The 27,500-nt window shown below is 45.4% G+C and overlaps 2 protein-coding genes across 4 annotated transcripts in view; both read left to right on the forward strand.

Moving 5' to 3' along the window:
• LOC133138793 (monocarboxylate transporter 1-like) overlaps positions 1-7,745 on the forward strand; it is a 46,410-nt gene extending 38,665 nt beyond the window's left edge. For both annotated transcript variants that reach the window (XM_061257831.1, XM_061257832.1), the window contains exon 5: positions 1,369-7,745. In XM_061257831.1, the coding sequence (XP_061113815.1) occupies positions 1,369-1,628 (260 nt within the window). In that variant the 3' untranslated portion in view covers positions 1,629-7,745. The remainder of the gene's footprint in view (positions 1-1,368) is intronic.
• Positions 7,746-9,549: 1,804 nt separating this feature from the next.
• ap4b1 (adaptor related protein complex 4 subunit beta 1) overlaps positions 9,550-27,500 on the forward strand; it is an 18,434-nt gene continuing 483 nt past the window's right edge. The window contains exons 1-11 of one of the 2 annotated variants that reach the window (XM_061258261.1): positions 9,550-9,630; positions 10,926-11,056; positions 12,071-12,295; positions 14,221-14,351; positions 15,031-15,178; positions 17,543-18,039; positions 18,597-18,680; positions 23,314-23,417; positions 23,572-23,779; positions 25,427-25,699; positions 27,080-27,500. The exon at positions 27,080-27,500 is cut by the window's right edge and continues 483 nt beyond it. In XM_061258261.1, coding sequence (XP_061114245.1) covers positions 10,944-11,056; positions 12,071-12,295; positions 14,221-14,351; positions 15,031-15,178; positions 17,543-18,039; positions 18,597-18,680; positions 23,314-23,417; positions 23,572-23,779; positions 25,427-25,699; positions 27,080-27,500 — 2,204 coding nt within the window. In that variant the 5' untranslated portion in view covers positions 9,550-9,630; positions 10,926-10,943. Of the gene's footprint in view, positions 9,631-10,925; positions 11,057-12,070; positions 12,296-12,434; positions 12,450-14,220; positions 14,352-15,030; positions 15,179-17,542; positions 18,040-18,596; positions 18,681-23,313; positions 23,418-23,571; positions 23,780-25,426; positions 25,700-27,079 lie in introns of those variants that run through there. The other variant, XM_061258262.1, reaches the window with a different exon arrangement.

The following is a 27,500-nucleotide window of genomic DNA, read 5'->3' on the forward strand; positions in this document are numbered from 1 at the left end:
GACTGAGTGACTGAGTGTGTGTGACTGAGTGACTGAGTGAGTGACTGAGTGAGTGAGTGAGTGAGTGAGTGACTGAGTGAGTGAGTGAGTGACTGAGTGAGTGACTGAGTGAGTGAGTGACTGAGTGAGTGACTGAGTGAGTGACTGAGTGAGTGAGTGACTGAGTGAGTGACTGAGTGAGTGACTGAGTGAGTGACTGAGTGAGTGAGTGAGTGAGTGACTGAGTGAGTGACTGACTGACTGAGTGACTGACTGAGTGAGTGACTGAGTGACTGAGTGACTGAGTGACTGAGTGAGTGACTGAGTGACTGAGTGACTGAGTGAGTGAGTGAGTGAGTGAGTGACTGAGTGACTGACTGAGTGACTGACTGAGTGACTGACTGACTGAGTGACTGACTGAGTGACTGACTGACTGAGTGAGTGACTGAGTGAGTGACTGAGTGAGTGAGTGAGTGAGTGAGTGAGTGAGTGAGTGAGTGACTGAGTGACTGAGTGACTGACTGAGTGACTGACTGAGTGACTGAGTGACTGAGTGACTGACTGACTGAGTGACTGAGTGACTGAGTGACTGAGTGACTGAGTGACTGATTGACTGAGTGAGTGAGTGAGTGAGTGAGTGAGTGACTGACTGACTGAGTGACTGACTGAGTGAGTGACTGAGTGAGTGACTGAGTGACTGACTGAGTGACTGACTGACTGAGTGACTGACTGACTGAGTGACTGACTGAGTGACTGACTGACTGAGTGAGTGACTGAGTGAGTGACTGAGTGAGTGACTGAGTGAGTGAGTGAGTGAGTGAGTGAGTGAGTGAGTGAGTGACTGACTGACTGAGTGACTGACTGACTGACTGACTGACTGACTGAGTGACTGACTGAGTGACTGAGTGACTGAGTGACTGACTGACTGAGTGACTGAGTGACTGAGTGACTGATTGACTGAGTGAGTGAGTGAGTGAGTGAGTGAGTGAGTGAGTGAGTGAGTGAGTGAGTGAGTGAGTGAGTGACTGACTGACTGAGTGAGTGACTGAGTGAGTGACTGAGTGAGTGACTGAGTGAGTGACTGACTGAGTGAGTGACTGAGTGAGTGACTGAGTGAGTGACTGAGTGAGTGACTGAGTGTGTGAGTTCCCCCCCACACGTCAGTCATATGCTTACCTGTAGCCATGGCAGCGGACTTCCTGGCCCATATGTCCGTGACAGTCAGTTCTCTTGCGGTCAGTTCTGTTGCGGTTAGTACTGTCCCGGTCGGTAATGTTACAGTCAGTTCTGTTTCGGTCGGTTGCGTTACCATGGCGCCGCACACTGCCCACATCCCACCCCGCGGGCGTGACGCGCCTTCATCATCCCGTCTCGTTCTGTCACCTGCAGGCAAGCTGAACGACGTCTACCACGACTACAAGTACACGTACCAGGGCTGTGGCATCATCCTAATCGTGGCCAGCTTCTTCCTGTTCGTGGGCATGGGCATCAACTACCGGCTGCTGGACAAGGAGAAGAAGGCGGCCGAGAGGAAGGCCAAGCTGGAGTCCAAGGACGAGGCGCGGAGCGCGGCCAAGGACCCTGAGCACGAGGCGGCCGTCCCTCTGACCGCCCCCGACATGTCCAAAATGGCGGAAGACACGGTGTAACGCCCCTCCCCCTTAGAGGGAGGGGGCGGGAGCTTCTCGCGTCTCCCCGCCTGTTCCGTCCACACTGAGAACCGTGTAAACGCGTACTGTACTAGATATCACCTGGATGTAACCCCCCAACCGGGTTTGGCTGAGAGCAGTATTTATTCAGGAAATGGCGGCTGTTAACCCCCCCCCCCCCCCCCCCCAGCCACCCTCTTTACCAACATTCACCTCCTGAACCAACCAACTTACCCTCACCACCCAACCCCCCCGAAGATTTCCCCCAAAATTCCGACAGGACTTGAGTCTCAGTCCAGGTGAAGCCCAGTGTTGTCAGTACTTCGCCTGATCGTTGTTGCCTTGTGACCAACATTCACCTCCTGAACCAACCAACCTAACCACCCACCCCAACATTTCCCCAAAGATTTTGGCAAGACTTAAGAGTCTCAGTCCAGTTGAAGCCCAGTGTTCTCAGTACGTTGCCTGAAAACATTGTCGCCTGGCAAAGATGCGTTCTGGCAACGTTGTGAGAACGCTGTGTTTTAGTTTTAGGCCCGAGGTGAAGCAGTCCAGCTTCCAGACACCGCAGTACCTAGGCTCAGGTGAACTCAGGAACGAGAGAACTCCAACCTGATGCACTTGTACTTGTGTTTGATCTGCACTTCGTTGTATGTCGCTAAGAGCGTCTGCTAAATGCCATGTAATGTAATGATGCATTTCATGTGACGTAGGCAATGTCTGTGTGGATCACAATGGGGGGTGGGGTCAATGTGAGACCTCCTGAATACCCCCCCCCCCCCCACTCCCTCACCATCTCCTCCCACCCTGTGTAGGCAAGAAGCTGCAATATCTATTATCTGTGAGTAGATCCTTCTGGAACAGCTCTGGGCACTTTCATAGCAGGCCTGCTCCTGTCTCCTGCAGGAATTCTGTGTTACAGGAACACCTCGTTTGGTCCTGTCTTGAGATTGATTTGTTTTTTTTGTATGTTCTTCTTTTTTTTATGGTCACCTTTGATCCCTGTAAATGTCCACAGAAATAGCACCTGCCCCATTCCCCGATTTATGGAGGCTGAAGTAAATGGCGTGATTATTTCTGGCCACGCGTCGTCGTCCGAGGAGAGGCTTACTTTGGCCAGGGATTTTTCAGCTCGCACTGCGACGGGCAGAGTCGCTGGAGAGAAAGTGGGCTCCAGCTGCCATACACTTCTGAGTGGACTCAATACTCAAATACTCATTTGCTCTTGGTTCACCTCCATTAAATTCACACAATAGTAATTGAACATGATGTCTATAAGAACATGCCATCCTGAGGGGATATTAGTATTAGTATTAGTATTATTATGAGTACGATTATTAGTTGTCGTATTATTATATGAGGAATAGACTAATGTACAGCAAAGCTATACATCGTATTATCTCTATAAAATTGTGTTATCTCTGAAAGCAGAAACGGTGGATGTGTGTTCAAATCTGAGGCAGGACTGAGGTTTGCTATTCTTCAAACAGTTGATTTCGGCGATGTAAGGTGAATGTCAGCGATTCGGCCGAGCACCCAGTCGGTTGTTACTCCGTCTCCGTTGTGAGTAACAGACCAGAGGCCTTTGCAGCTCGACGCCGGCCCCTGACCCCCTGAAAGCACAAGAATAAGAGTAAAGCCAGGAGGACTCGGCCTTCAGTCCTCCCAATAAACGCCAGACCTAATAAGGAGTCCGAGTCTCCCATCAATCTTTCGTTTACCAGTGTTTGAACAATGTCGTGAGCTTCTTCCTCCGGGTCCTATCGGCCTTGGTTTTTAAACTCAGTTTCCCATGATACCACGCTGAATCTCTCGCTGTAGATGGCCACTTTGAAGGAGTTTTTCCCCCTTTTTCCCCCCAGCCTCCTGTTAAACAGCGTACCTACCCGCTCCATTTTCCAGTCTTCTCACCCCTCATGACCACATCCAGTGAGAAAGGCAAATTTGCTACGCTTTGCCGTTTTATACAGGCTCTCCAATTCTGTCCAATTCTGTCCTCGCATAATTGTTTATCTTTTCCATACTTTATACCACCAATAACGAGTCTTTTATATTTAGCTATTCCTTTTTAGAATTTTCTTTACATGTTTAGCTTTTTTTTTAAAGATTATCGGTAGAATTGAACTCATAGTTATGTACACCTGTAAAGCACTTTGGTAAGAATTTAATACTCAAAACAGAAGCTCTTTACTGGTGTGTATTCATATGTATGTTGTGTATATAACTAGGCAGTGAGTACAGTAACATTTAGAAAGCATTGGAGCACTCACCGATTCAAGGTTGCGGCAGCCTTAAGTGTAGTGGTCTATGACTGCCCCCTTGTGAAATATCACCAGACACTTGTGCCTTATTCAAGCGAATGGTATTTTTGAGTAACATCTGAGCATTCATAGGTTGTAGGCTGTCAATCTTGTGTGTGGCAACCATGCTTTTTTAAATTCTTGTGGAATTATGATTTGTACCAAAGGGTCCCCAATTTGCAGGTGTAAAAATACAATCAAAAGCAGTTTGTTGCTGTAGTATTGGTATTTTTGAGTGGCTAAAAATATTGCTTTTACAGGCCTAATTTCCCTCATGGCTTTTTCTGCACTTTGTATTTAGTGGGAAAGAGTCGGGCTGGCTTAAAAACATGAAGTTCAGTCAACCGCATAAATATTTTAGTGCAAATATACTGACAAAATATATAGCAATAATTACGTCAGTACAGTGTTGCAACCTTGCATAGAGGGCGAAGATCTACAGAGTTGCAGAGATCGCAGTCCAACTGAATCTGCAATACTGCATTAGATTGATGTCTGCGTGTGGCTACATTTTAAATGGTTAGCTATAGGAATCGTTCACAAATCCCTTTAATGAATTCATGGAATGTAAGCTTGCTATATTGAGCCAAAGTTTATTTGCACAAGCAAGCTGTTCCTCTCTCTTTGAGTGTCTTGTGACATTGAGATGCACCAATAATATGGAAATAATCTCTTTCAGTCCCAAGAGTGCCGTCTGGTTTATACCTGTTCAACTAATCAAAATGACTGCGATACTATTATTTTGAGCCCCTATTATGAAACCCTGCTAAATGTTCTCAACCAAAGCCAAAACCCCTTGCAATTTTGGTGGAGCCACTTCATATTGGGTGTTCGTCGATCGCAACTTGTGTGTTTCCAGCTGCATTTGCATCCCCAACATAGGGCCCTTTGATGTGTCGCCTGACTCTTAGCACTTGGAAACACAACAGCAAATGTGAGTGTTAGCCAAAATGGTCGACTTATCATTTCCACCTCCATTTGCTTCCTTGTACGCATGATAACCGAATTTTGAATGGCGAATGAACTCAATGTGAACGTCCGAATTAAATTTCACTGACTCGTAGGCATCCAGAAGTTTGGACTTTTAAAGTAGAGTATACTCAAGTGAGATTATAGCTCTCACGTATCAGTGCCAAATCTTTGTTGTCCTTTTTTTTTTTGTAGTACGTATTCAGAGTGGTCCATCTTCCGCCTATGCACAGAGGGTGGTGTGGAGAACCCATTTGAGTAATTAGTCGTAGCAGCACAGAACGTGTTCAGAGGTTTGAGATGATAATTGTTGATATTTCAAAGGATGTGTGAGGACTGTGATTGTAACCCGTCACTGACTGACGATTTTGGCAATAAGAAGTAGGGCGAGTGTCCCGACTTGCATGAACTAAAATACACGGCTAGCTTGCTCCCGAAGAAGCTTGCCAGGCGACCTTTATTTCATTGTAACAATCTGAACACTTTTTTTTTTTTGATGAAGGTGGATTCTACTGAAGGAAACAAAAAATCTAAAATAGGACCAGCCAGTTACATTGCACTGAGAGCCGCATTGCACTTTCTCAACACTCAACTGGTATTTCGCCTCTAGCAAAGAAGGGCAAGCTACAGCAATACTTTAAAAAAACTCACAAGATTAACCATTTCATTATAAAATGGGAAAATTGTTAAGAGGATTAATTCAAGAGATTGTGTATCCTGTACAAAAATCTGTTATGAGTATAGGCTGGCTTTGCCTTTTGAGATCCATCAATGGGAGTCATATTTTGTTTCCCCATCAGATGAAATTGCAGGGTTGTAGTATTACGTTCATGAATTGGCTAAAAATGCTATCTCTACTCCTACTTTTTTTTCCCAATGTTTTGTTCTGTATTGCATATAATCAAGTTCTGCGTCTGTTTCCAAGTGTCACTGTATCATGGACATTGTGAGAAAATGAATATTTTCTGCTGAATATGATCAAAAGACTGCTGGGAAATGTAGTTTACTGGCCTCTTACACCTGACAGTTACTGATTCGGTGCAGGAAAGCAAAGCCTGATCATAAATTTTCTTGTTTTAGGACAGATGGGGGGGGAAAAAGAATGTGACATTGGCTCACTTTTTAACTTTTATCTGAAATTGAGGTTATGGGCCACATTATTTTAATTCATATGTATGTTAGCATTTGTTTGCTTTTTAATATTTACTTATTGGCAACTGCTCTTCATTGGTTATCCATGATTGTATGCAAATGAACAAATAACAAACCAATCTCATTGTGGAATGTCACTCTGGGATCCCAGAAAACGTGCATTTTCACAGTCATGGTGGATGCTTGTGCTATACTCCTAAACAGTGGTGGATTTGCCGCAATAGCAAAGGAGTAATCACAGCAAGGTTGTTTCAGCGTGCAGAGTAAACTGATCTGTTTCTGTTTCAACAACAACAACAAAAATGTGCCCATTAGTGTTCTATTGATGCAAACCAAAGTGCCTGCAGGTTATCAGCTGTCATGTGACTCCTGTTGAAGTGCATTATGGGGCTTGTAGTCAGGCGCCAGTAGCTGACCCAGTGAGCAAGTAGTTTAGAAGTACAGTATGCAGAAATGTCAGCTGGACTATCTGTGTGTGGCGTGGTGGAAGATGAGTACTATTAGTGACTGCATTGGGAGATTAGTGGCCTAGTTGAATTGGGAAATAAAGGCCACTGGATTGGAGAGGATATTGGGAGAATTAGGGGTTCTGCACCAGGATAGAGGTCGAATGCTGCTTTTCATTGATGCATTTTTTAAATTATCAATTTTTTTTTATTGGCCATCATGGTCTTACGACACATGCACAATGCACCAAAACCACCGCCAACATTCTGAAATGAAAAAAGTTAATTGCACAAAGTCTTTGGGGTTAGTGTTTTTACAGAGGTTTTACAGAGATCTAAAAACTATCACTGTTTAACTGTGTTGTGTTGGGAGGATTTTCATCACTGCTACTACTATAATTCAGCAAAATATCTGGCTGTTTTAAACATGTGGATTCTCACCACGTTTGCTGTTCAGGACAGTGGGTGTAATAAGGGAGGAAGGATCTATTGTATTTTGTTAATAGGCCAAGAAAGAAGTCCAACATTTTGCCAGAGTCGATATGACTTGCGAACAAGTAAATATAATTAAAATCAATGAACGCACTGCAGTTTCAACCAAGAATGTGGTTCCAGTTCCCAGAGCCACTTTCTGCCCCATTTCCACCGCTGCTTATGAATATAGGCACAGCCAAGTAAAGTGGATGATTGCACACATTTCATTTGGTCTTATACAATGTACAGCTGTTTGCTAATGTATTTCTGTTTGTTTACTATTAGAGCACTTAGAAAATATGCAGTGTTATTTCTGGCTACTGAGTGGATTTCCGAGAAGGGCAGTTAAATATTAATTGTGTACTGAAATAACTGTAAGTCATGCTGCCATTTGAAATGTAAAGACACAAAGATAACCTAATTTTTCTAACACTTTGTTCACCTGTATTTGTTCTGAAGACTCCATTCATTCATTCCAGTCGATAGGAATTCTTGTACTTTTGCTTTTGCCTCAATCTACAGACTTAAACTATGCACATTGAGCAGACACATTTTGGCATTTGTGGGATTTCATAGTTAAGAGCATCGTTGTGTAATTGTATGATTTTGGAGCTCTTGATGACATAGTAACACATCTTTTTCAACATGTGGCAACAACAAGTGTCAAAAAACCAACAAGCGCAATAAGTCTGTATAAGTGACTGTGATGATAATGTTTATATGGCCTTCTGTTGTCCTTTTATGAATGGGCGGATGAATAAACTATTTTAAACATTTCTGCCTTCTCATTTTTGGCTTTGTCTTAAAATAGTAAATACAGGTTAAGATAAGGAAAGATGCCCTCCTTAAAAGCAGTTTCAAATTAGTAATGTTTATGCTTAAACCAATACAATTGAGGGGGAATTGTAACGGTGGGCAACTCTCACACCCATAGCACAACAGAATTATGTAAAATGGCTTCCTGCACCAGGTTAAGGGGGGAGGGGCCAGCTTGCTCCAATTGCCATCTGATTTTTACATACTGTAGTGGTGTGTGTGTGTGTGTGTGAGTGTGTGTGTGTGTGTGTGTGTGTGTGTGTGCATCTATATCCCACTTACAGCTTGCTTGATTATTAGCCAACACCAATGTATGTCTAGCTAAAAATAAAATGCATGAATGTAAGAAATAGAAAACAATCTATATTCCTTAAAACACTAGTTAGCTGCAAAAACAGGATGGCTAGGTTACGGTTTGCTAAGAAGTACCTAAAAGAGCCTGCAGAGTTCTGTAAACATCTTGTCGACCAATAAGACCAAGATTATCTTGTATTGGACAAAACAGGGCGACCAAGGAAAGCAACAGGGCGGCCTGTAGCGTAGTGGTTAAGGTAAATGACTGAGACCCGCAGGGTCGGTGGTTCTAATCCCGGTGTAGCCACAATAAGATCTGCATAGCCGTTGGGCCCTTGAGCGAGGCCCTTAACCCTGCATTGCTCCAAGGCTAATCAACTGTACGTCGCTCTGGGTAAGAGCGTCTGCCAAATGCCAATAATGTAATGTAATGTAATGCAACATTTCTGGAACAACGTTTTATGGATTTATGAGACCAAGATTAGAAAGGCCAGTGTGGAGAAAGAAGAGATCTGCTCATGATCCAAAACATACAGGCTCATCTGTGAAGCACGGTGGAGGAAGTATCATGGCTTGGGCTTGCATGGCTGCTTTTGGAGAGGGCTCATTAATCTTTATTGATGATGTAACTCATGATGGCAGCAGCAGGGTGAATTCAGAAGTCTGTTCGGCTTAATGTAAAGCACTTTCAGAAACATTTAATGTTTTTTTTATGTATACAAACGATGCAACTGTAACTTACAATTTGAGAGAAATAAAGGTTTAGCTAAACACGGATCGATATCGGTGGCAAGCAAATTAGCTATTACTAGTTAGCTTCCAGAATTTACAAATATGAACACTTTGAACTATAAACACAGGCAGAGGGTGAGTCAGTGAGCCTTTTTCAATGATAGGAAGGAAGGCATTTACTGGTCTTGTAACAATGTTTTAACACAAATATCTTACATATTGTACCTTTAAATACTCTCTGTTCCAATACTTTTGCTCACCTAAAAATTAGGTGGTCTGATACCAAAGGTGCTATGTTCTAAGTAGTTTAACACATCTAGGTGTAAATACCAGGAAATAAAAGCAGAAATTCTGAACTCTTGTCTTGTGTTATTTTTATCTCAACCCCAAATGTACTCAGTGAAATGCAAAGACAAAGGAATTGGCCTTGCTGTTCCAATACTTTTTTACGGGACTGTATGTCCTCGTTAAAACCTGAAATGGGGGACTATGCATAAAACGTGACGTACACAGTGAAACCAAAATGTACAAAAGTACAAATCTAAACTTGTGGAATACTTGAAAAAGAACACAAAACACTAAATATGTCTAATTTGAGCAAGTAACAATTAGTTATGATTCGGGAGTTGCAATTATGGTTGGAGCATACATTACTATACAAAGCTCACCCCGCTTATGCACCGTGCTTACGGACATAAATAATCGTAAACACTGGGAGCGGGGGAAATATTTTTGTGTAGGACATGTTTCAGCCAATCAGAGCAATCGTGCTGTATTCTCAAGACGTGTGACCGTGCAGTTTTCAGATCAAAATAAAAGGTGAGAAAGTCAACAATTCGTTTATGTGGCTATTTCATGCTGCTAACCTCCCGCAAACAAAGGGAAGGGATGTCGTTTTTAAGAAGCGTTTTCTCTATTTTTCGAATTAGGTGGCAAAAACTGACTACCTTCACTTGCCATTAGCTACGTACATGCAGTTAGTAAGCTAGCAAATGTTAGGTAACTGGTGGCTACATTTCGTTACCTGGCCTTTGCTCAGGCACGATATGGTAGCTTGTTTGACAAGTAACTTCGCTCGCTAGCTAACTAACGAGGCTCGCTATTTTGTTCGGATTTGTTTGAGGTGCATGTTAGCTAGATACATAAGCAAGTAACTTTAACGTTTAGTGGATTCCAGACAACATGACTCTTCCTAACGTTACTGCTTGAGTAATGTTAAACATTTTGGTCAATGATAGATTGTTCCTTGGTGGCTTATTTACAGTTTAAGAGTTTCAAAATACTCCACCCGTCGCTGGCGAGGCATCCGATTGGGGTTCTCCTTTCCACCAAAACCTTTTTCTCAAACATCTAGCTATCTCTGATCAAACCTCACCTGGTTTATCATGTAGACCGTAGAGAATTAGTATAGCCATGTTTCAGATCGGTGGACCTTTTTTCAATTTGTGAAAATTGCACAAAAATCTTGACATTTTTGAGTTGCAGAGTTATTGCTTACAGCTAGCCCAGTAATTTCCGAGAACAGTAGAGTGACTTGCTCTTCAATCACACTAATAACACAAAACCATAATATTTATAACCAAAGCCAAGAATAAAGACCAGATTCTGAAAGCTTTCTGATACCTGCACTAAGGAAGTAATTGAATGCATTACATTACAGGCATTTAGCAGATGCTCTAGAATAGAGGTATTATGTATAAAAAAGGGATGTAATTCCTACACAGATCATCCAATGTGGATGTTAATACCCTCAAATTAAAGGTGACAGTCTGCATTTTAACCTAATTATTCATTGCTTCATTTGTGCATGAGTACAGAGCCTAAAGAACAGAAATTGTACCATGACGTGACATTACATAACAGTTGTTTTATCCAAAGCGACGTACAGTGAATAGACTAAGCTGGGGACGATCCCCCCTGGAACAAAATTCGGTTTGGGGCCTTGTTCAGGGGCCGAAAAGCTGCATGGGTCTTATCGTGGCCACCAACCTTCCGGGCCTCAGTCATGTACCTTAACCACTAGGCTAAGGTACCACTGTCCGAATACTTACGGACAGCACTGTAAGCTGAGCTGAGTCGGTGTCTGAAGGTGCTTTTGCGCGTTCACCCTGCAGAGTGGCAGCGGGGTCACCATGCCCTACCTGGCCTCAGAGGAGACGGCGAGGGAGCTGAAGAGGGCTCTGTCCAACCCCAACGTCCAGTCCGACCGGCTGCGCTACCGGAACACCATCCTCCGCGTCATCCGGTGAGCGGAGGCCCGTATGGGCCCGACTCCGCAGTACTGTGGAGGGACGAAAACCTTCATTTTCAGATGAATGGTGGATTGATAGATTGTGATAATATGGGGCCATATTATGCCGCCAAATGCTCCCGACGAGCTGGTTGGCACCTTGCATGGCAGCCAATCGCTGTTGGTGTGTGAGTGTGTGTGTGTGTGTGTCTGTGTGTGTATGGGTGAATGAGAAGCATCAATTGTACAGCACTTTGGATAAAGGCAGGTAGCATAGTAAGCGTTTTCAATTTATCGTCCTATTTTCAACCGGTTGAGAATGTTCTACTAGTAGTAGGTCACACAAGGATAAGCACTCCTCTTATCCCTCCCCTATAACTTGTGACCCAGACAGTTCAGGGAAACTTATAGTGGGAAATTTAGGCTTAGAAAAAAACGTTTTATTGTTGCCTAAAAACAACTGGCAAGTATGGCCCTTCTTAGTTTGATCAACTGTAAGTCCCTGTAGATAAAAGCATTAACTAAATAACACGTAATGACTGTATGCTAAACCCCCACCATGTACAAATGTTACTATGTGTGTCAGCCGGCTAGTGTGGGTGTTCAATTTTCACCTCGTCTTGTTAAAGCTGGGGTAGGCGATCTTTGGGCATGAGCAGAATCGGGGCAGGAGAAGAAAGATTTTGAATGGATACAGCAGCGATAAACCCACCCCCTCCTCTCAGCCTCTCGGGGACACTGGACTGCATTTATATATAACTATTTTATTCAAAGAACTGTGTCGATGCATCTCATGCACCCATTCATACACGCACTCGTAAACGCCAACGGCAACTGGCTGCCATGTAAGGCACCAACCAGCTCATCAGGAGCAATTGGCGTCTTGGTGTCTTGCTCAGGGTCACTGCGACACACCAAGGGCTGGGGATCGAACCGGCATCCTTGTGAGTGCCAGACGACCGCTCTTACCCCCTGAGCTTTGAGCTATGATGTTGCCCCTAACTGTACCCCATCCCTGTTTATGGGCAGGTTCATGACCCAGGGGCTGGACATGTCTCCGCTCTACATGGAGATGGTGAAGGCTAGTGCCACGGTGGACATCGTGCAGAAGAAGCTGGTCTACCTGTACATGTGCACCTACGCGGGGCTGAAGCCTGACCTGGCACTGCTCGCCATCAACACCCTGCGCAAGGACTGCGCCGACCCCAACCCCATGGTGCGCGGCCTGGCCCTCAGGAACATGTGCAACCTCAGGTCTGTGTGTGTGTGTGTGTGTGTGTGTGTGTCTCTCTGTCTGTGTCTGTCAGTAACACTCTCAGGAACATGTGCAACCTCAGGTCTGTCTGTGTGTGTGTGTGTCTCTGTCTGTGTCTGTCAGTACCACTCTCAGGAACATGTGCAACCTCAGGTCTGTCTGTGTGTCCCTCCATCTGTCTGTCTGTCTGTCTGTCTGTCTGTACCACTCTCAGAAACATGTGTGACCTCAGGTCTGTCTGTGTGTCCCTCCGTCTGTCTGTCTGTCTGGCTGTCTGTACCACTCTCAGAAACATGTGCAACCTCAGGTCTGTCTGTGTGTCCCTCCGTCTGTCTGTCTGTCTGTCTGTCTGTCTGTCTGGCTGGCTGTCTGTACCACTCTCAGAAACATGTGCAACCTCAGGTCTGTCTGTGTGTCCCTCCGTCTGTCTGTCTGTCTGTCTGTCTGGCTGGCTGTCTGTACCACTCTCAGAAACATGCGTGACCTCAGGTATGTCTGTGTGTCCCTCCATCTGTCTGTCTGTCTGTCTGTACCACTCTCAGAAACATGTGTCACCTCAGGTCTGTCTGTCTGATTAGAAGTCCTGCAGTAACCAACCTATTTCTCTCCAGCCTGCATGTTTTCTCTCAGACGTGAACATACAGAAGCAGCAGAGTAGAGCAGATTCAGCAGAAACTGGAACAGATACTGTGCGTGTGGTTATGTGTGTGGTTGTGCTGCCAGCCCGCTGTGAGTAACAGGCGCTACATTTTCATCATGCCCTGCTCGGAAACGGGTCAGACCTTTACATGAAAATGTGTTTCTGGGTGTGGGAGGGAAGTTTCTGGGTGTGGGAGAGTTTAACAGACAAAGCAAGCGAAAGGTCTCGAGGGGAGACACTGGAGCCTGCCTAATTAAAGGCACAGTTTAGAACGTAATGGAAGAAGTGTGAAAACATTATTTTTTAAAGTTGCGCATTAACGCACACATTTTTCTCAGATCAGCCTTTTTCACTGACTCTGATGAAGGGAGTTGTAGAACAGGCACTGATGTGGTTACGTTCGTAGTACACAATGTGTTACTACCACGAACAGCTGTGAGTGACAAGCCACATGGTGTGTCTTATTTATTTATTTTATTTTTTGTTTCTTCAGGGAAGTCTTTACATCTTGTCGCACCTTTTGTCAAAGTACCGGTTCAGAACTAGTGTGCAATGCTATCACGAGTTTCAAAGGCACAGGAAGAGAAAAGGAAAAACGGTAGATTTGAGGTGGAATTTTTTGTCCTGGGTTATTTTTTATTTTCATTTTTGTTTGTTTGTGGATCAAGCGTAACAAGGAAAAGGGACAGCCCACAGAATGAAACACGAGGTCCATGTTAAAGTCACAGAGTGGAACAGGGTCCATGTTAAAGTTACAGAGTGGAACAGGGTCCATGTTAAAGTCACAGAGTGGAACAGGGTCCATGTTAAAGTCACAGAGTGGAACAGGGTCCATGTTAAAGTCACAGAGTGGAACAGGGTCCATGTTAAAGTCACAGAGTGGAACAGGCTCTGTGTTAAAGTCACACAGTGGAACAGGCTCTGTGTTAAAGTAACACAGTGGAACAGGCTCTGTGTTAAAGTAACACAGTGGAACAGGCTCTGTGTTAAAGTAACACAGTGGAACAGGCTCTGTGTTAAAGTAACACAGTGGAACAGGCTCTGTGTTAAAGTCACACAGTGGAACAGGCTCCATGTTAAAGTGACACAGTGGAACAGGCTCCGTGTTAAAGTGACACAGTGGAACAGGCTCTGTGTTAAAGTAACACAGTGGAACAGGCCCAGTGTTAAAGTCACACAGTGGAACAGGCTCTGTGTTAAAGTCACACAGTGGAAGAGGCTCCGTGTGAAAGTCACAGGGTGGAACAGGCTCTGTGTTAAAGTGTCGGGCTGCTCTCTCTGCAGAATGCCCGGTATCACAGAGTACACCCAGCAGCCGGTGCTGAGCGGCCTGAGGGACAAGGCCTCCTACGTCCGCAGAGTGGCTGTTCTGGGCTGCGCTAAGATGCACAACCTGCAGGCCGACGCAGAGATCGGTAACGCGCCGTTTCCCTGGGAGACGGGTGGGCCGCTTAAGCAATGGAACAGGGTAGATGAAGACAGGCAGTGGATTTAATTTATAGCCTGTCACACAAGTATATTTTCACTGCATCTTTAATGCAACTTTGGGGAGGCAGGGGTCTTAAACGCATGGTGCATATGCACCAGTGTCACACTATTTGACCACTGACCTCACTGGCATCATGAAGGTTGTGTCATCACGTAATCGCTATGCAAACTTGGCCCTTAATAGAGAACTTTGGCAGGTGCTAGCAGGGTTCTGTATTAAGTGAGAAGTTTGAATAGCTATCTTGAACAACGTAGACCCCCTAGATCTGCCCCTGGGTGTAGGGCACCGAACATAGATTCGGATTTTGAGTAGGACAATTCGCATATAAACTGCTTGAGTATGTAGCCAACTGTAAGAATGGGGGAATGTAGCTTAGACATTTTTTCTGATTTAGTGTTAGTGCAACTTATTTTCGTACTGTAGGACTGTATGATTTTTACCTTTCAGTCTTTATCAAGCAGGGAACCAATCAGACTTGATAGCTTTCTTAACTGACAGCCCAAATACCTGCGGTGCATGTCTGAATGAGTGGTGTTTCCGTGTCATATTTGCTGCCCGGGTTGTCTCATTGCCGTGTGTGTATGTATGTGCACTCCCTCCACCAGATGGTGCTGTGGTGAATGAGCTGTACAGCATGCTGAGGGACCCAGACCCGGTGGTGATGGTCAACTGTCTCAGGGCATTGGAGGAGATCCTGAAGGACGAAGGAGGCGTGGTCATAAACAAACCAATCGCTCACCACCTCCTCAACAGGTGACATCGTCAGCGTGGTCATCTTTGCAGGCAGTTTTTTCTTGAATGTATTTTTATCAAATATATCTGTATCTGTGTATCTGAGCTAGCTAGTTTGCTAATCTGCTAGTTTTCTAGTTCTAAACGCTGCTGCCTACCAGGCTTGACACAGGGGAGGACCTTAGGTGACAACGTCAGCTGGCCCATATTCTGACGTTATTGGTAGGAGTTGACTGTATGGTGACAGTTTCACATTCTACTTGTATTGTGACTGTACAGCTCATCTTAGAGCACAGTCAAACACAGCTGTACATATTCCTCTGACTGAGCATCTTAGAGCACAGTCAAACACAGCTGTACATATTCCTCTGACTGAGCATCTTAGAGCACAGTCAAACACTGCTGTACATATTCCTCTGACTGCCCATTCAGCTTCGAGAACAAACACAGCTGTTAGCATGCTCTCGTCTCCTAAATGGCGGGGAATTGTGATGAGGCTCGTCTAGAAAAACGTAGGGCCGTTAAAAATTGAGAGAGAACTAAATCCAGGTTGAAAATAAATAATAAGTGGCAAAAGTGGATTCCATAACTTTTTTTTATTTTTATTAGATTGATTTGAATGACTGGTTTTATTTTATTTGTAAAGCACTGCACATCTCAGTAAATTTAGTCAAAGAGTATAAATACTTGTTGATGATAGATTGGATAAACAGTCTTAATGCGCTTGGAGCAGTGGAACCAATGACCGTGTTAACTGAATGGATGATTTTGAATCCTGGCACTGAAGTGGCACATCTTAATATTTTCTTCTAGAAACTTCTGTGGTAATATCCAGCAGCGTATACAGATGGCTCGCATTGATTTCTTTGCACGAGCTGCAATTTGTCAAAAAAATAATGGCCATCTATGACTGAGAACCGAGTTACAAAGTGATTATGGCCAGATCTAATGCACAAGTTTTCCCACAGTAAGTGACAGTAATTGAGCCTTTTATCATTCATAATTTCAACTTTAGATGAATTAGACGCATCTCACAGCTGGTTATTATGATTCCGAGGATGTGGGAAAAGAGCAGTTTAATGAGAAATATTAATAACCATTCTGGAAGAAGTGGAATAGTTATGAGACAGCCAGCATTATATTTTATGCATTTTTTTAAATTGCTTTCTTGACAAATGTACCATGTTTGAAATAGGGCCTGCTGTGGGTTATCCTGAGTTTAACAACTGACTTTGTTCCTCTGACAGACTGAAGGACCCTGGCTACTATAGGATATTGATGAGTTTAGCAGGGGGATGTGGACATTTAACTGGGATATCAGAATTTAGGGGTGGATGTTTGATTGGGATATCTGAATTTAGGGGTGCATGTTTGACTGAGATATCTCAGTTTAGGGGTGGATGTTAGAATGGGATATCTGAATTTAGGGGTGGATGTTTGACTGGGTTATCTGAGTTTAGAGGTGGATGTTTGACTGGGTTATTTGAGTTTAGGGGTGGATGTTTGATTGGGGTATCTGAGTTTAGAGGTGGATGTTTGACTGGGTTATCTGAGTTTAAGGGTGGATGTTTGACTGGTGTATCTGAGTTTAGGGGTGGATGTTTGACTGGTGTATCTGAGTTTAGGGGTGGATGTTTGATTAGGGTATCTGAGTTTAGGGGTGGATCTTTGATTAGGGTATCTGAGTTTAGGGGTGGATCTTTGATTGGGGTATCTGAGTTTAGGGGTGGATGTTTGACTGGTATATCTGAGTTTAGGGGTGGATGTTTGACTGTTATATCTGAGTTTAGGGGTGGATGTTTGATTGGTGTATCTGAGTTTAGGGGTGGATGTTTGATTGGGGTATCTGAGTTTAGGGGTGGATGTTTGATTGGGGTATCTGAGTTTAGGGGTGGATGTTTAATTGGGGTATCTGAGTTTAGGGGTGGATGTTTGACTGGTGTATCTGAGTTTAGGGGTTGATCTTTGATTGGGGTATCTGACTTTAGGGGTGGATGTTTGATTGGGGTATCTGAGTTTAGGGGTGGATGTTTAATTGGGGTATCTGAGTTTAGGGGTGGATGTTTGACTGGTATATCTGAGTTTAGGGGTGGATGTTTGACTGGTGTATCTGAATTTAGGGGTGGATGTTTGATTGGGGTATCTGAGTTTAGGGGTGGATGTTTGATTGGGGTATCTGAGTTTAGGGGTGGATGTTTGACTGGTGTATCTGAGTTTAGGGGTGGATGTTTGATTGGGGTATCTGAGTTTAGGGGTGGATGTTTGATTTGGGTATCTGAGTTTAGGGGTGGATGTTTGATTGGGGTATCTGAGTTTAGGGGTGGATGTTTGATTGGGGTATCTGAGTTTAAGGGTGCATGTGTGAGCAGGTCCCTGTGTTTTCAGACTGAAGGACCTGGACTGCTGGGGTCAGAGTGAGGTCCTGACCTTCCTCCTGCGGTACCGGCCGAGGGAGGAGGACGAGCTCTTCGACGTCCTCAACCTGCTGGACGGCTTCCTGCGGAGCGCCCACAGCGCCGTCACGGCCGCCACGCTCCGCCTCTTCCTGCGGCTGGCCGCCGCCCACCCCGCCGTGCAGGCCGACGCCCTGGGGCGGGGCCGCGGGCCCCTGCTCTCCGCCTGCACCGCGCACTCGCGCGAGCTGCGCTTCGCCGGCCTGTGCCACGTGCAGCAGGTGCTGCGGAGCCTGCCCGCCGACTTCGCCGCCCACTACAAGAAGTTCTTCTGCAGCTACGCCGAGCCCGGCTACGTCAAGTTCCGCAAGATGGAGATCCTGGTGGAGCTGGTGAACGACGAGAACGTGCCGCTGATCCTGGAGGAGCTGCAGGCCTACTGCACCGACGTCTCTCCCGAGCTGGCCCAGGCCGCCATCTTCGCCGTCGGTAATGGCCCACGTCCCACAACGCCGTGCGTTTCTCAGTCGCAAGTACTGCTTGGAAATGTCGTTTTTTTTTGTGGTTTTCTTTTGTTGTTTTTTTCATTTGCATTACTTCACAAATATTAATACAGGAATGAAAGTCTCCCCCTCACCTGCCACCTGAAGCGAAAAAGTAACAAAACAGCAAACATCAAAGTAAAATGAATATATACATAAAACAAGAAGTATAACAGTACAGAAAACACATGTATTACATGGATATACCTGTCTATTAATAATTAACACGTGTGACATGTTGAAGAATTATTATTATTGTTATTATTATTATTATTATTATTATTATTATTATTATATATCATCCGTCAAGACATTACAATGAAAAGGAAACATTAAAATGAAACACCTCTTTTCGTGATGGCCGAGTGTTTTCCCATTAGGCCGGATTGACACAGGGTGATGAATATTAATGAGTTGTGATGTTCCTGGTCCCTCCCATTAGGCCGGATTGGCACATGGTGATGAATATTAATGAGTTGTGATGTTCCTGGTCCCTCCCATTAGGCCGGATTGGTCGGACGTACAGCGAGAGGTGCCTGAGCATTCTCACGGGTCTGCTAGGCCTGCGGCAAGATCACATCACTTCAGGTGAGAGCCCCGTCTGCACTGCCAACTTAGAACCGGTTTGACTCTGCATTGTCCACTGTGTGTGGACACGAAAGTGGTCCTGAACCATATTCATAAAACATCTCTGTGTAGGAGGGATTTGTCATTTTTAAAGAATCGTGTGTGAGTGTAATATCACGGCTTTGCACCCATTCTTACATTTTGTAACATCTGGAGCCACAGATTGGAAAACAGACTACTACTGATTTTTTGCTGCATGTATTGTGTTCAAAATGGTACTGCATTCAGATGATTTATGGAATAGGATTTCATTATTTACACTTCTAATTCAGCGTGATTATGAATACAAATGTTATTTTGCTAAATAAGCACATGTATTTAGCTTTCAGCTTTCCTATTTATAACCGTGTGGTTTGGTGTGGACCAATGAAAATGGGTTACCCTTTCCATTTCTGAGGCTGCTGCAGTTTCAGGCTGACCACTAGGGGGCACTGCTGCCTCTTGGGATAGGTGCCACTGGCGCTTGAAACTTCATATCGGTAATGAAAGAAGTGGCCCACAGCCATGCGCACATTTTGGTTTTTATTACTTTAAGTTATTAGAAGCATATTACTTTCATATGTCAATTAGACCCTGTGACATAATGCTTGTATGCTTGCTTTACACGAGCGCACCACTAACTGCAAACACAGCAGTTGTCTAGTGAATGTAGGATTGCTCAGTTAAAAAAAAAAAGAAATTAGGTACACCTGCTGATCTAAGCGACTTTGACTATGGTATGATTGTGGGTGCCAAGTATGGCAGTTCTATCGTCTCTGAAATGGCTGCCCATCTGGCATTTTGACACACTACAATCGAGTGTCGACAGAGAATGGTGCGATCAACAGGAAACAGCCAGTGAGTGGCAGTTCCGTTGCCAAAAAACAATGTGCTAATGAGCAGTCAGATGAGTGACTCATTCAAGCTACAAATGCTGAAATACTTGTTTACCACAGTGGTGTGCAGAAGGGCATCTCTGAAAGCACAACCTTGAAGCGGATGGTTTTCTACAGGAGAAGACCATTCTGGGTTCCTCCCATGTCAGCAAAGAACAGGAAGATGAGGCTACAGTGGGAACGTGATCACCAAAACTGGATGGTTAATGATTGACAAAATGTCCTCTGCCACCCATCCCCCCACTCTGTGATTAGTCAACACTGGGTACTTCTTGCTTAAGTCCTCCAAAGTCCCTGAGCTGGCTCTGCTATGGACTGAAAATCCCTAAGGAATGTTGTTGTTGAATCCAGGCTGCAAAGAATTTAAGCACTTCTGGAGGCCAAAGCGGGTCCAATGCTATCCAGTTGGATAGCATGTACTGGGGGCGACATGGCTCAGGCAGTAAGAGCAGTCGTCTGGCAGTCGGAGGGTTGCCGGAGGGTTTCCATCTCCTCATACTCTTTGATTTCCCAATCATCTACATTGTTTTCTTCATCTTTTTGCTTTAGCCAGGCATTGTGCTCCTCCCCTGTAGGGTTGGGGTATTCCCCGACTGCTCACTCAGCATGTTGAATCTCCTCCAAGGTCATGCTGGAACTCATTCTATGCATGGCCTCTAGTCAGACCTTTAACCTTGCTCCTTAGTACTCAAAATCCAAGTCCCCCGACTTCAGACTCCTCTGCTGACAATTAGGGCTGCTCATTAGCTCTGAACCACATATTTTTCCTCTTACGGGCGTTCTTAATACCGCCTCGATGGCGTGTGCGAGGGGTTAACAATGCATTCCTGCCTAACCCATCCCTGTCAATCTCTCATCATGGGGGCCTAGGGCCGGGTCTTCGACAATATGTGCCTCCCACTTTTTAAGGGACCAAAAGTAATGGGACAAACTAACAATCATAAATCAAACTTTCTTGGTTGCAAATCCTTTGCAGTCAATTACAGCCTGAAGTCTGGAACGCATAGACATCACCAGATGCTGGGTTTCATCCCTGGTGATGCTCTGCCAGGCCTCTACTGCAACTGTCTTCAGTTCCTGTTTGTTCTTGGTGCATTTTCCCTTCAGTTTTGTCTTCAGCAAGTGAAATGCATGTTCAATCGGATTCAGGTCAGGTGATTGACTTGGCCATTGCATAACATTCCACTTCTTTGCCTTAAAAAACTATTTGGTTGCTTTCGCAGTATGCTTCGGGTCATTGTCCATCTGTACTGTGAAGCGCCGTCCAATGAGTTCTGAAGCATTTGGCTGAATATGAGCAGATAATATAGCCCGAAACACTTCAGAATTCATCCTGCTGCTTTTGTCAGCAGTCACATCATCAATAAATACAAGGGAACCAGTTCCATTGGCAGCCATACATGCCCACCCCATGACACTACCACCACCATGCTTCACTGATGAAGTGGTATGTTTTGGATCATGAGCAGTTCCTTTCCTTCTCCATACTCTTCTCTTCCCATCATTCTGGTACAAGTTGATCTTTGTCTCATCTGTCCATAGGATGTTGTTCCAGAACTGTAAAGGCTTTTTTAGATGTTGTTTGGCAAACTCTAATCTGGTCTTCCTGTTTTTGAGGCTCACCAATGGTTTACATCTTGTGGTGAACCCTCTGTATTCACTCTGGTGAAGTCTTCTCTTAATTGTTGACTTTGACACACATACACCTACCTCCTGGAGAGTGTTCTTGATCTGGCCAACTGTTGTGAAGGGGTTTTTCTTCACCGGGGAAATAATTCCTCTGTCATCCACCACAGTTGTTTGCCGTGGTCTTCCGGGTCTTTTGGTGTTGCTGAGCTCACCTGTGCGTTCTTTCTTTTTAAGAATGTTCCAAACAGTTGATTTGGCCACACCTAATGTTTTTGCTATCTCTCTGATGGGGTTGTTTTGATTTTTCAGCCTAATGATGGCTTGCTTCACTAATAGTGACAGCTCTTTGGATCTCATATTGAGAGTTGACAGCAACAGATTCCAAATGCAAATAGCACACTTGAAATGAACTCTAGACCTTTTATCTGCTCCTTGTAAATGAGATAATGAGGGAATAACACACACCTGACCATGGAACAGCTGAGCAGCCAAGTCCCATTACTTTTGGTCCCTTAAAAAGTGGGAGGCACATAAATAAACTGTTGTAATTCCTACACCGTTCACCTGATTTGGATGTAAATACCCTCAAATTAAAGCTGAAAGTCTGCAGTTAAAGGATATCTTGTTCGTTTCATTTCAAATCCATTGTGGTGGTGTATAGAGCCAGAAAGAGGAGAATTGTGTCGATGTCCCAATATTTATGGACCTGACTGTAAATGCCAACCATGGTCTCTCTCTGTGCTGTTTCCCTGTTTGCTGTGCCGGGGTCAGGTTAACATGGTCTCTCTCTCTCTCTGTGCTGTTTCCCTGTTTGCTGTGCAGGGGCCAGGTTAACATGGTCTCTCTCTCTCTCTCTCTCTCTCTACTGTTTCCCTGTTAGCTGTGCCGGGGTCAGGTTAACATGGTCTCTCTCTCTCTCTGTGCTGTTTCCCTGTTAGCTGTGCCGGGGTCAGGTTAACATGGTCTCTCTCTCTCTCTCTCTCTCTCTCTCTCTCTCTCTCTCTCTCTCTCTCTCTCTCTCTCTCTCTCTCTCTCTCTCTCTCTCTCTCTCTCTCTCTCTCTCTCTCTCTCTCTCTCTCTCTCTCTCTCTCTCTCTCTCTCTCTCTCTCTCTCTCTCTCTCTGTGCTGTTTCCCTGTTCGCTGTGCCGGGGTCAGGTTAACATGGTCTCTCTCTCTCTCTCTGTGCTGTTTCCCTGTTTGCTGTGCCGGGGTCAGGTTAACATGGTCTCTCTCTCTCTGTGCTGTTTCCCTGTTAGCTGTGCCGGGGCCAGGTTAACATGGTCTCTCTCTCTCTCTGTGCTGTTTCCCTGTTAACTGTGCCGGGGCCAGGTTAACATGGTCTCTCTCTCTGCTGTTTCCCTGTTTGCTGTGCCGGGGCCGGGTTAACATGGTCTCTCTCTCTCTCTGTGCTGTTTCCCTGTTTGCTGTGCCGGGGTCAGGTTAACATGGTCTCTCTCTCTCTGTGCTGTTTCCCTGTTAGCTGTGCCGGGGCCAGGTTAACATGGTCTCTCTCTCTCTCTCTGTGCTGTTTCCCTGTTAGCTGTGCCGGGGCCAGGTTAACATGGTCTCTCTCTGTGCTGTTTCCCTGTTTGCTGTGCCGGGGCCAGGTTAACATGGTCTCTCTCTGTGCTGTTTCCCTGTTAGCTGTGCCGGGGCCAGGTTAACATGGTCTCTCTCTCTCTCTGTGCTGTTTCCCTGTTAACTGTGCCGGGGCCAGGTTAACATGGTCTCTCTCTCTGCTGTTTCCCTGTTTGCTGTGCCGGGGCCGGGTTAACATGGTCTCTCTCTCTCTCTGTGCTGTTTCCCTGTTTGCTGTGCCGGGGTCAGGTTAACATGGTCTCTCTCTCTCTGTGCTGTTTCCCTGTTAGCTGTGCCGGGGCCAGGTTAACATGGTCTCTCTCTCTCTCTCTGTGCTGTTTCCCTGTTAGCTGTGCCGGGGCCAGGTTAACATGGTCTCTCTCTGTGCTGTTTCCCTGTTTGCTGTGCCGGGGCCAGGTTAACATGGTCTCTCTCTGTGCTGTTTCCCTGTTTGCTGTGCCGGGGCCGGGTTAACATGGTCTCTCTCTCTCTCTGTGCTGTTTCCCTGTCAGCTGTGGTGCAGACGTTCCGTGACCTGGTCTGGCTGTGTCCCCAGTGCACTTCCTCTGTGTGCTCTGCCGTTGCGGGCTGTGAAGACTGTATTCAGGACAGTGAGGTGAATGTGGAACCAGGAATCAGTGTTTTCAGCCTCGTTATTGTATTATTATTGTTAATCCGAATGAGGAAGTAGCAAAAGAGGAAGCCCGTTTAGTTTTGTTAAATATGCCGTGCTTGTTTAACTCCGTTCTTTTCATTGACTCTCCTCCCAGGGGAAGCTGGCGTTGGTGTGGCTGCTGGGCGTGCACGGAGAGCAGATCCCCAGCGCCCCCTACGTGCTGGAGGAGTACATCGACGGGCTGAAGGCTGAGCTGTCGCCGGTGGTGAGGCAGGAGCTCCTGACTGCCACGGTGCGGCTGTTCCTCTCCCGGCCCGCTGAGACCCAGGACATGCTGGGAAGGCTGCTGCATTACTGCATCGGTACGACGGGGGTGCGGGGGAGGGGCGGCCATTTTATAATGGTAACACTGGCTATCAAATGGAACTTCCGTGGAATGTATCAGGAATACAAAATTGTGTTCAGCTTACTGCTGTTGCTAAGCTGACATTAATTGGCGACTGCACCTGTAGCGGTCTGTAGAGTAGTGGTTCAGGTACATGACTGGGACACACAAGGTCGCTGGTTTGATCCCCGGTGTAGCCACAATAAGATCCGCACAGCCGTTGGGTCCTTGAGCAAAGCCCTTAACCCTGCATTGCTCCAGGGGAGGATTGTCTCCTGCTTAGTCTAATCAACTGTACGTCGCTCTGGATAATAGCGTCTGCCAAATGCCATTAATGTAATGTAAAGCGTAAAAAGTGTAAATAATAAATAATACATTAACAGTGAATTTTCCAAAAATGCAACAACGCATCAAATTAAAGAAGATATACAGGAGCACTCCTCCCGTAACGTTTAATGTTGCCGAATGTTTGTGTGTGTGCCTGGTTTTCCTTCCTGAGAGGTTGAAGCTTGGGTGGTGAATGAAACAAAAGCACATGCCGGCGTATAGGGGAAATGTTTGCAGTTGGTGATCTGGACTTCGTCCTGTTTGATGTGTTGCCATTCCCAAACTGCACTGCCATGAATGGGAAGCAGACATCTTGTGAATAAGCTGATGCAAGGCTGGAAGGGTCTCCTTGTAAGAAAGAATACAGTGGCTTCCAAAAGTATTCAGACCGGTTTTTTTTTTTGTTTCTTTTTTTTTTTACACTTTATTGTGTTGTAGATTTAACTTTAAATGGATACAATTACAAGAAAGAAAAGGGAACTTCAGTGTGTCTGGAGACTGAGGGAGGCCCTGTCTGTGTGGCCTAAAAACGTACTGCTCTACCTGCTTCTAGAGATGCCTATCTCATGCACGTTGTAAACCAAACAATTGCAGTCTGAACTGTGAGTTCATTCTCGTGACTTTGTGTTAATATTTGCATTTACATGGCACTATTTACATTTGTTTTGTATTTGCAAAGCAGTTTTATGTTTGCTTTTTTTTCTGCTCTTCTGAACATGTTCTGAACAGTGAAGTCAAAGTCAGCTTTCGGTTATAACCCTATTGGTTACCCATTAAACGCCCAGTCCCAATCAGGACTTTACACATTTCATATTTTTATATCACGTCAAGCACCTTGAAGAGAGAATGACTTTCACTTTTAATATTAATTTTCATTTGGAGTTTATTTCCATAAATGTCTTTTTGTGGCCATTTTTATTGTCTGTTCAGAGTCAATTAATAAATGACGCTTAACGCTTATTGTTTGAAGGTTTTTTTGGGGTTGGTTTTAATGCCCCAGATAGCACTATATAACTGAGGTAACGTAAGGTGCAAAAGCTTCATATTCTACATAACCAATCATAAATTCCCTTTGCCTAAAATATGGTTAACAAAAACCTTCTACGTTTTAAATTGACTTGCTTGACCGAGGCTAATTAGTTTTCTTTTTTTAATAAATGTTACAAAGTCATTGCATGAAACCAATTCAATTACAAGCTTACTTGGATGAAACCAAGTGAGCTTGTGAACCAAATGAGCATGTAATTATTGTGATTCTCGGGTCTCTGTCGGCAATAACTTTGGGGCTCCTTTGCAGAAGAGGAGAGTGACATGTGTGTGCGTGACCGGGCCCTGATGTGTTATCGTCTTCTCCGGGGCGGCGTGGAGGGGACCAGACGCGTCCTGGGTGGCCCCAAATCCGACCCCTCCCTGGGCGTTATCACGGGGCGCCCCAACGAACCCATCAACAGCTGGGCCCCCCATTTTAACACCCTGCAGCCCCTGTCCAGCCGGGAGACTTGGGCTGACGCCGCCACTAGGGGCAGCACTGAGCCAACACCCAAACTCTCCGTGGAGCCCTCCCTGGCAGGTGAGCCCAGCTGTGCAAAGAATGGTGCAAACAACGCCTTGTTAATGACAGACGTCAGAGGAGAATGGCCAGTCAAAGCTGACAGGAAGGTGACCACACATTACAACAGTGGTATGCAGAAGAGCATCTCTGAACACACAATGCATCATAACTCTTAGTGGATAGGCTACAGCAGTAGAAGTCTAAAAAAATCTAATACATACCTAATAAAGTGCTCACTGAGTGTAGTGTGTCCTGTAGTTTTGATTTAGCACGTAGCCTCTGTCTGTAATGTTGTTATCTTGTGTGACATCAGTCAGTGGTCTCGGTTCTGAAAGACAGTGGGAAGGTACTGGGCATTGCTGAATGCATTTAATCATGCTTGTAGTTTCTGGCTCCTAGTTCTGTTTACTTGCTCTTTGCCCTGGCTATACTCTTTGTAGAAAGGCAGCTATTGGACCTCCCACTGGACCTTCGTTGGGTAAGCCTATTGGATTTTATTTTGTTATACCTTTCAGGTTTTCTCAGTTGAATTTTTTGGTTAATTCAAATTCATTATTAATTGAGAAAACCTAAAAGAAAATGTCGGTGTAACAAAATGAAGTGAACATTTAGGTTTATCCAATGAAACATTTTGTTCTGTGTCGGGCCGGTTAGATATTGCCAGGGTTGGACCTTGGGCCAGTCCTGACGCATTGTTCTCCTCTTCCTGAGACAAGCCCTCCCCTGGGACAGAGCTTTCCGGAGACGTGAGCTGGGTTCTCACAGTCCGTGAAAACACTTCGCGATATTACCATCCTGCAGTCCTGGAACGTGGTCAAATGTCCCACTATCCTAATTAAAAAGAGAAATACTAATGTGGGCCAAATGCATCCGTCTTGCTTGCCAACCCTGGAGCTTGATGTCAGTTTATAAATCTTGTAAGTCTTGCAGTGCTGGAAGCTGTCAGTGGTAGCCAAAGGAACGGGTCACTGCTTCGTCCATTAATCTCTTGAACGAATGTCAACGGTCACATACAATATTTTGAAAGTAATGTGCCTCTGAATGTTTGTCCATTGTGCAAAACTAGCCCGATAGCTCAAGGTGAGCCCTGAGCTTTGGACCTATTATAAATCATACATTCATCTTTTCTACTATTTAAATGAAGTGGTGGCAAACAGGCCTGTTTAAGTATGGCTTGTGCAGGAACCCTCTGTGAGTAAGCCTAGTTGCTAAGGTGCATGACTGGTACCCAGAAGGTTGGTGGTTCAAGCCTCGGTGTAGCCACAATGAGATCTGCACAGCTTTCATCAACCCCACATTGCACCAGGGGGGGATTGTCCCCTGCTTAGTCTCATCAACTGTAAGTCGCTTCGGATAAAAGCGTCAGCTGAATAACAAATTATTGCCGTTATTGCACAGGGGCGGAGGCCGGAGAGGTGACCACGCCCGACGCTGCAGAAGAAGCGGGGGCCTTCTCTCTGACCCTGGCGCCCGTCCTCTCCCCCGAGGCCTTCGAGAAGCACTGGCTGCAGCTGGAGACTTCCCACACCCAGACCCTGCGCTGCCCAGGGCCTCGTTCCCCCCCACAGACCCTGCAGGCCGCCCTGCAGCTGGTCAAAATCCAGGCCCTGGCTTTCAGCAGGCCCGACGCCTCGCCCTGGAAGGCCTACCTGTGCACCCACGGGCCTGGCTCTCTGATATTAGCGGAGCTGCTGCACGACGCCGATGCTGACCGACTCCAGCTGACGGTCAAACAGGAGCCGAGAAACGAGCAGGGCCTGAGGGGGTTTGTGTCGGTCCTACAGACCGTGCTACAGACCGTGACCACTGACTGCGTCTC

Source organism: Conger conger, chromosome 10 (assembly GCF_963514075.1).
Source record: "Conger conger chromosome 10, fConCon1.1, whole genome shotgun sequence".
Classification (NCBI taxonomy): Eukaryota; Metazoa; Chordata; class Actinopteri; order Anguilliformes; family Congridae; genus Conger; species Conger conger.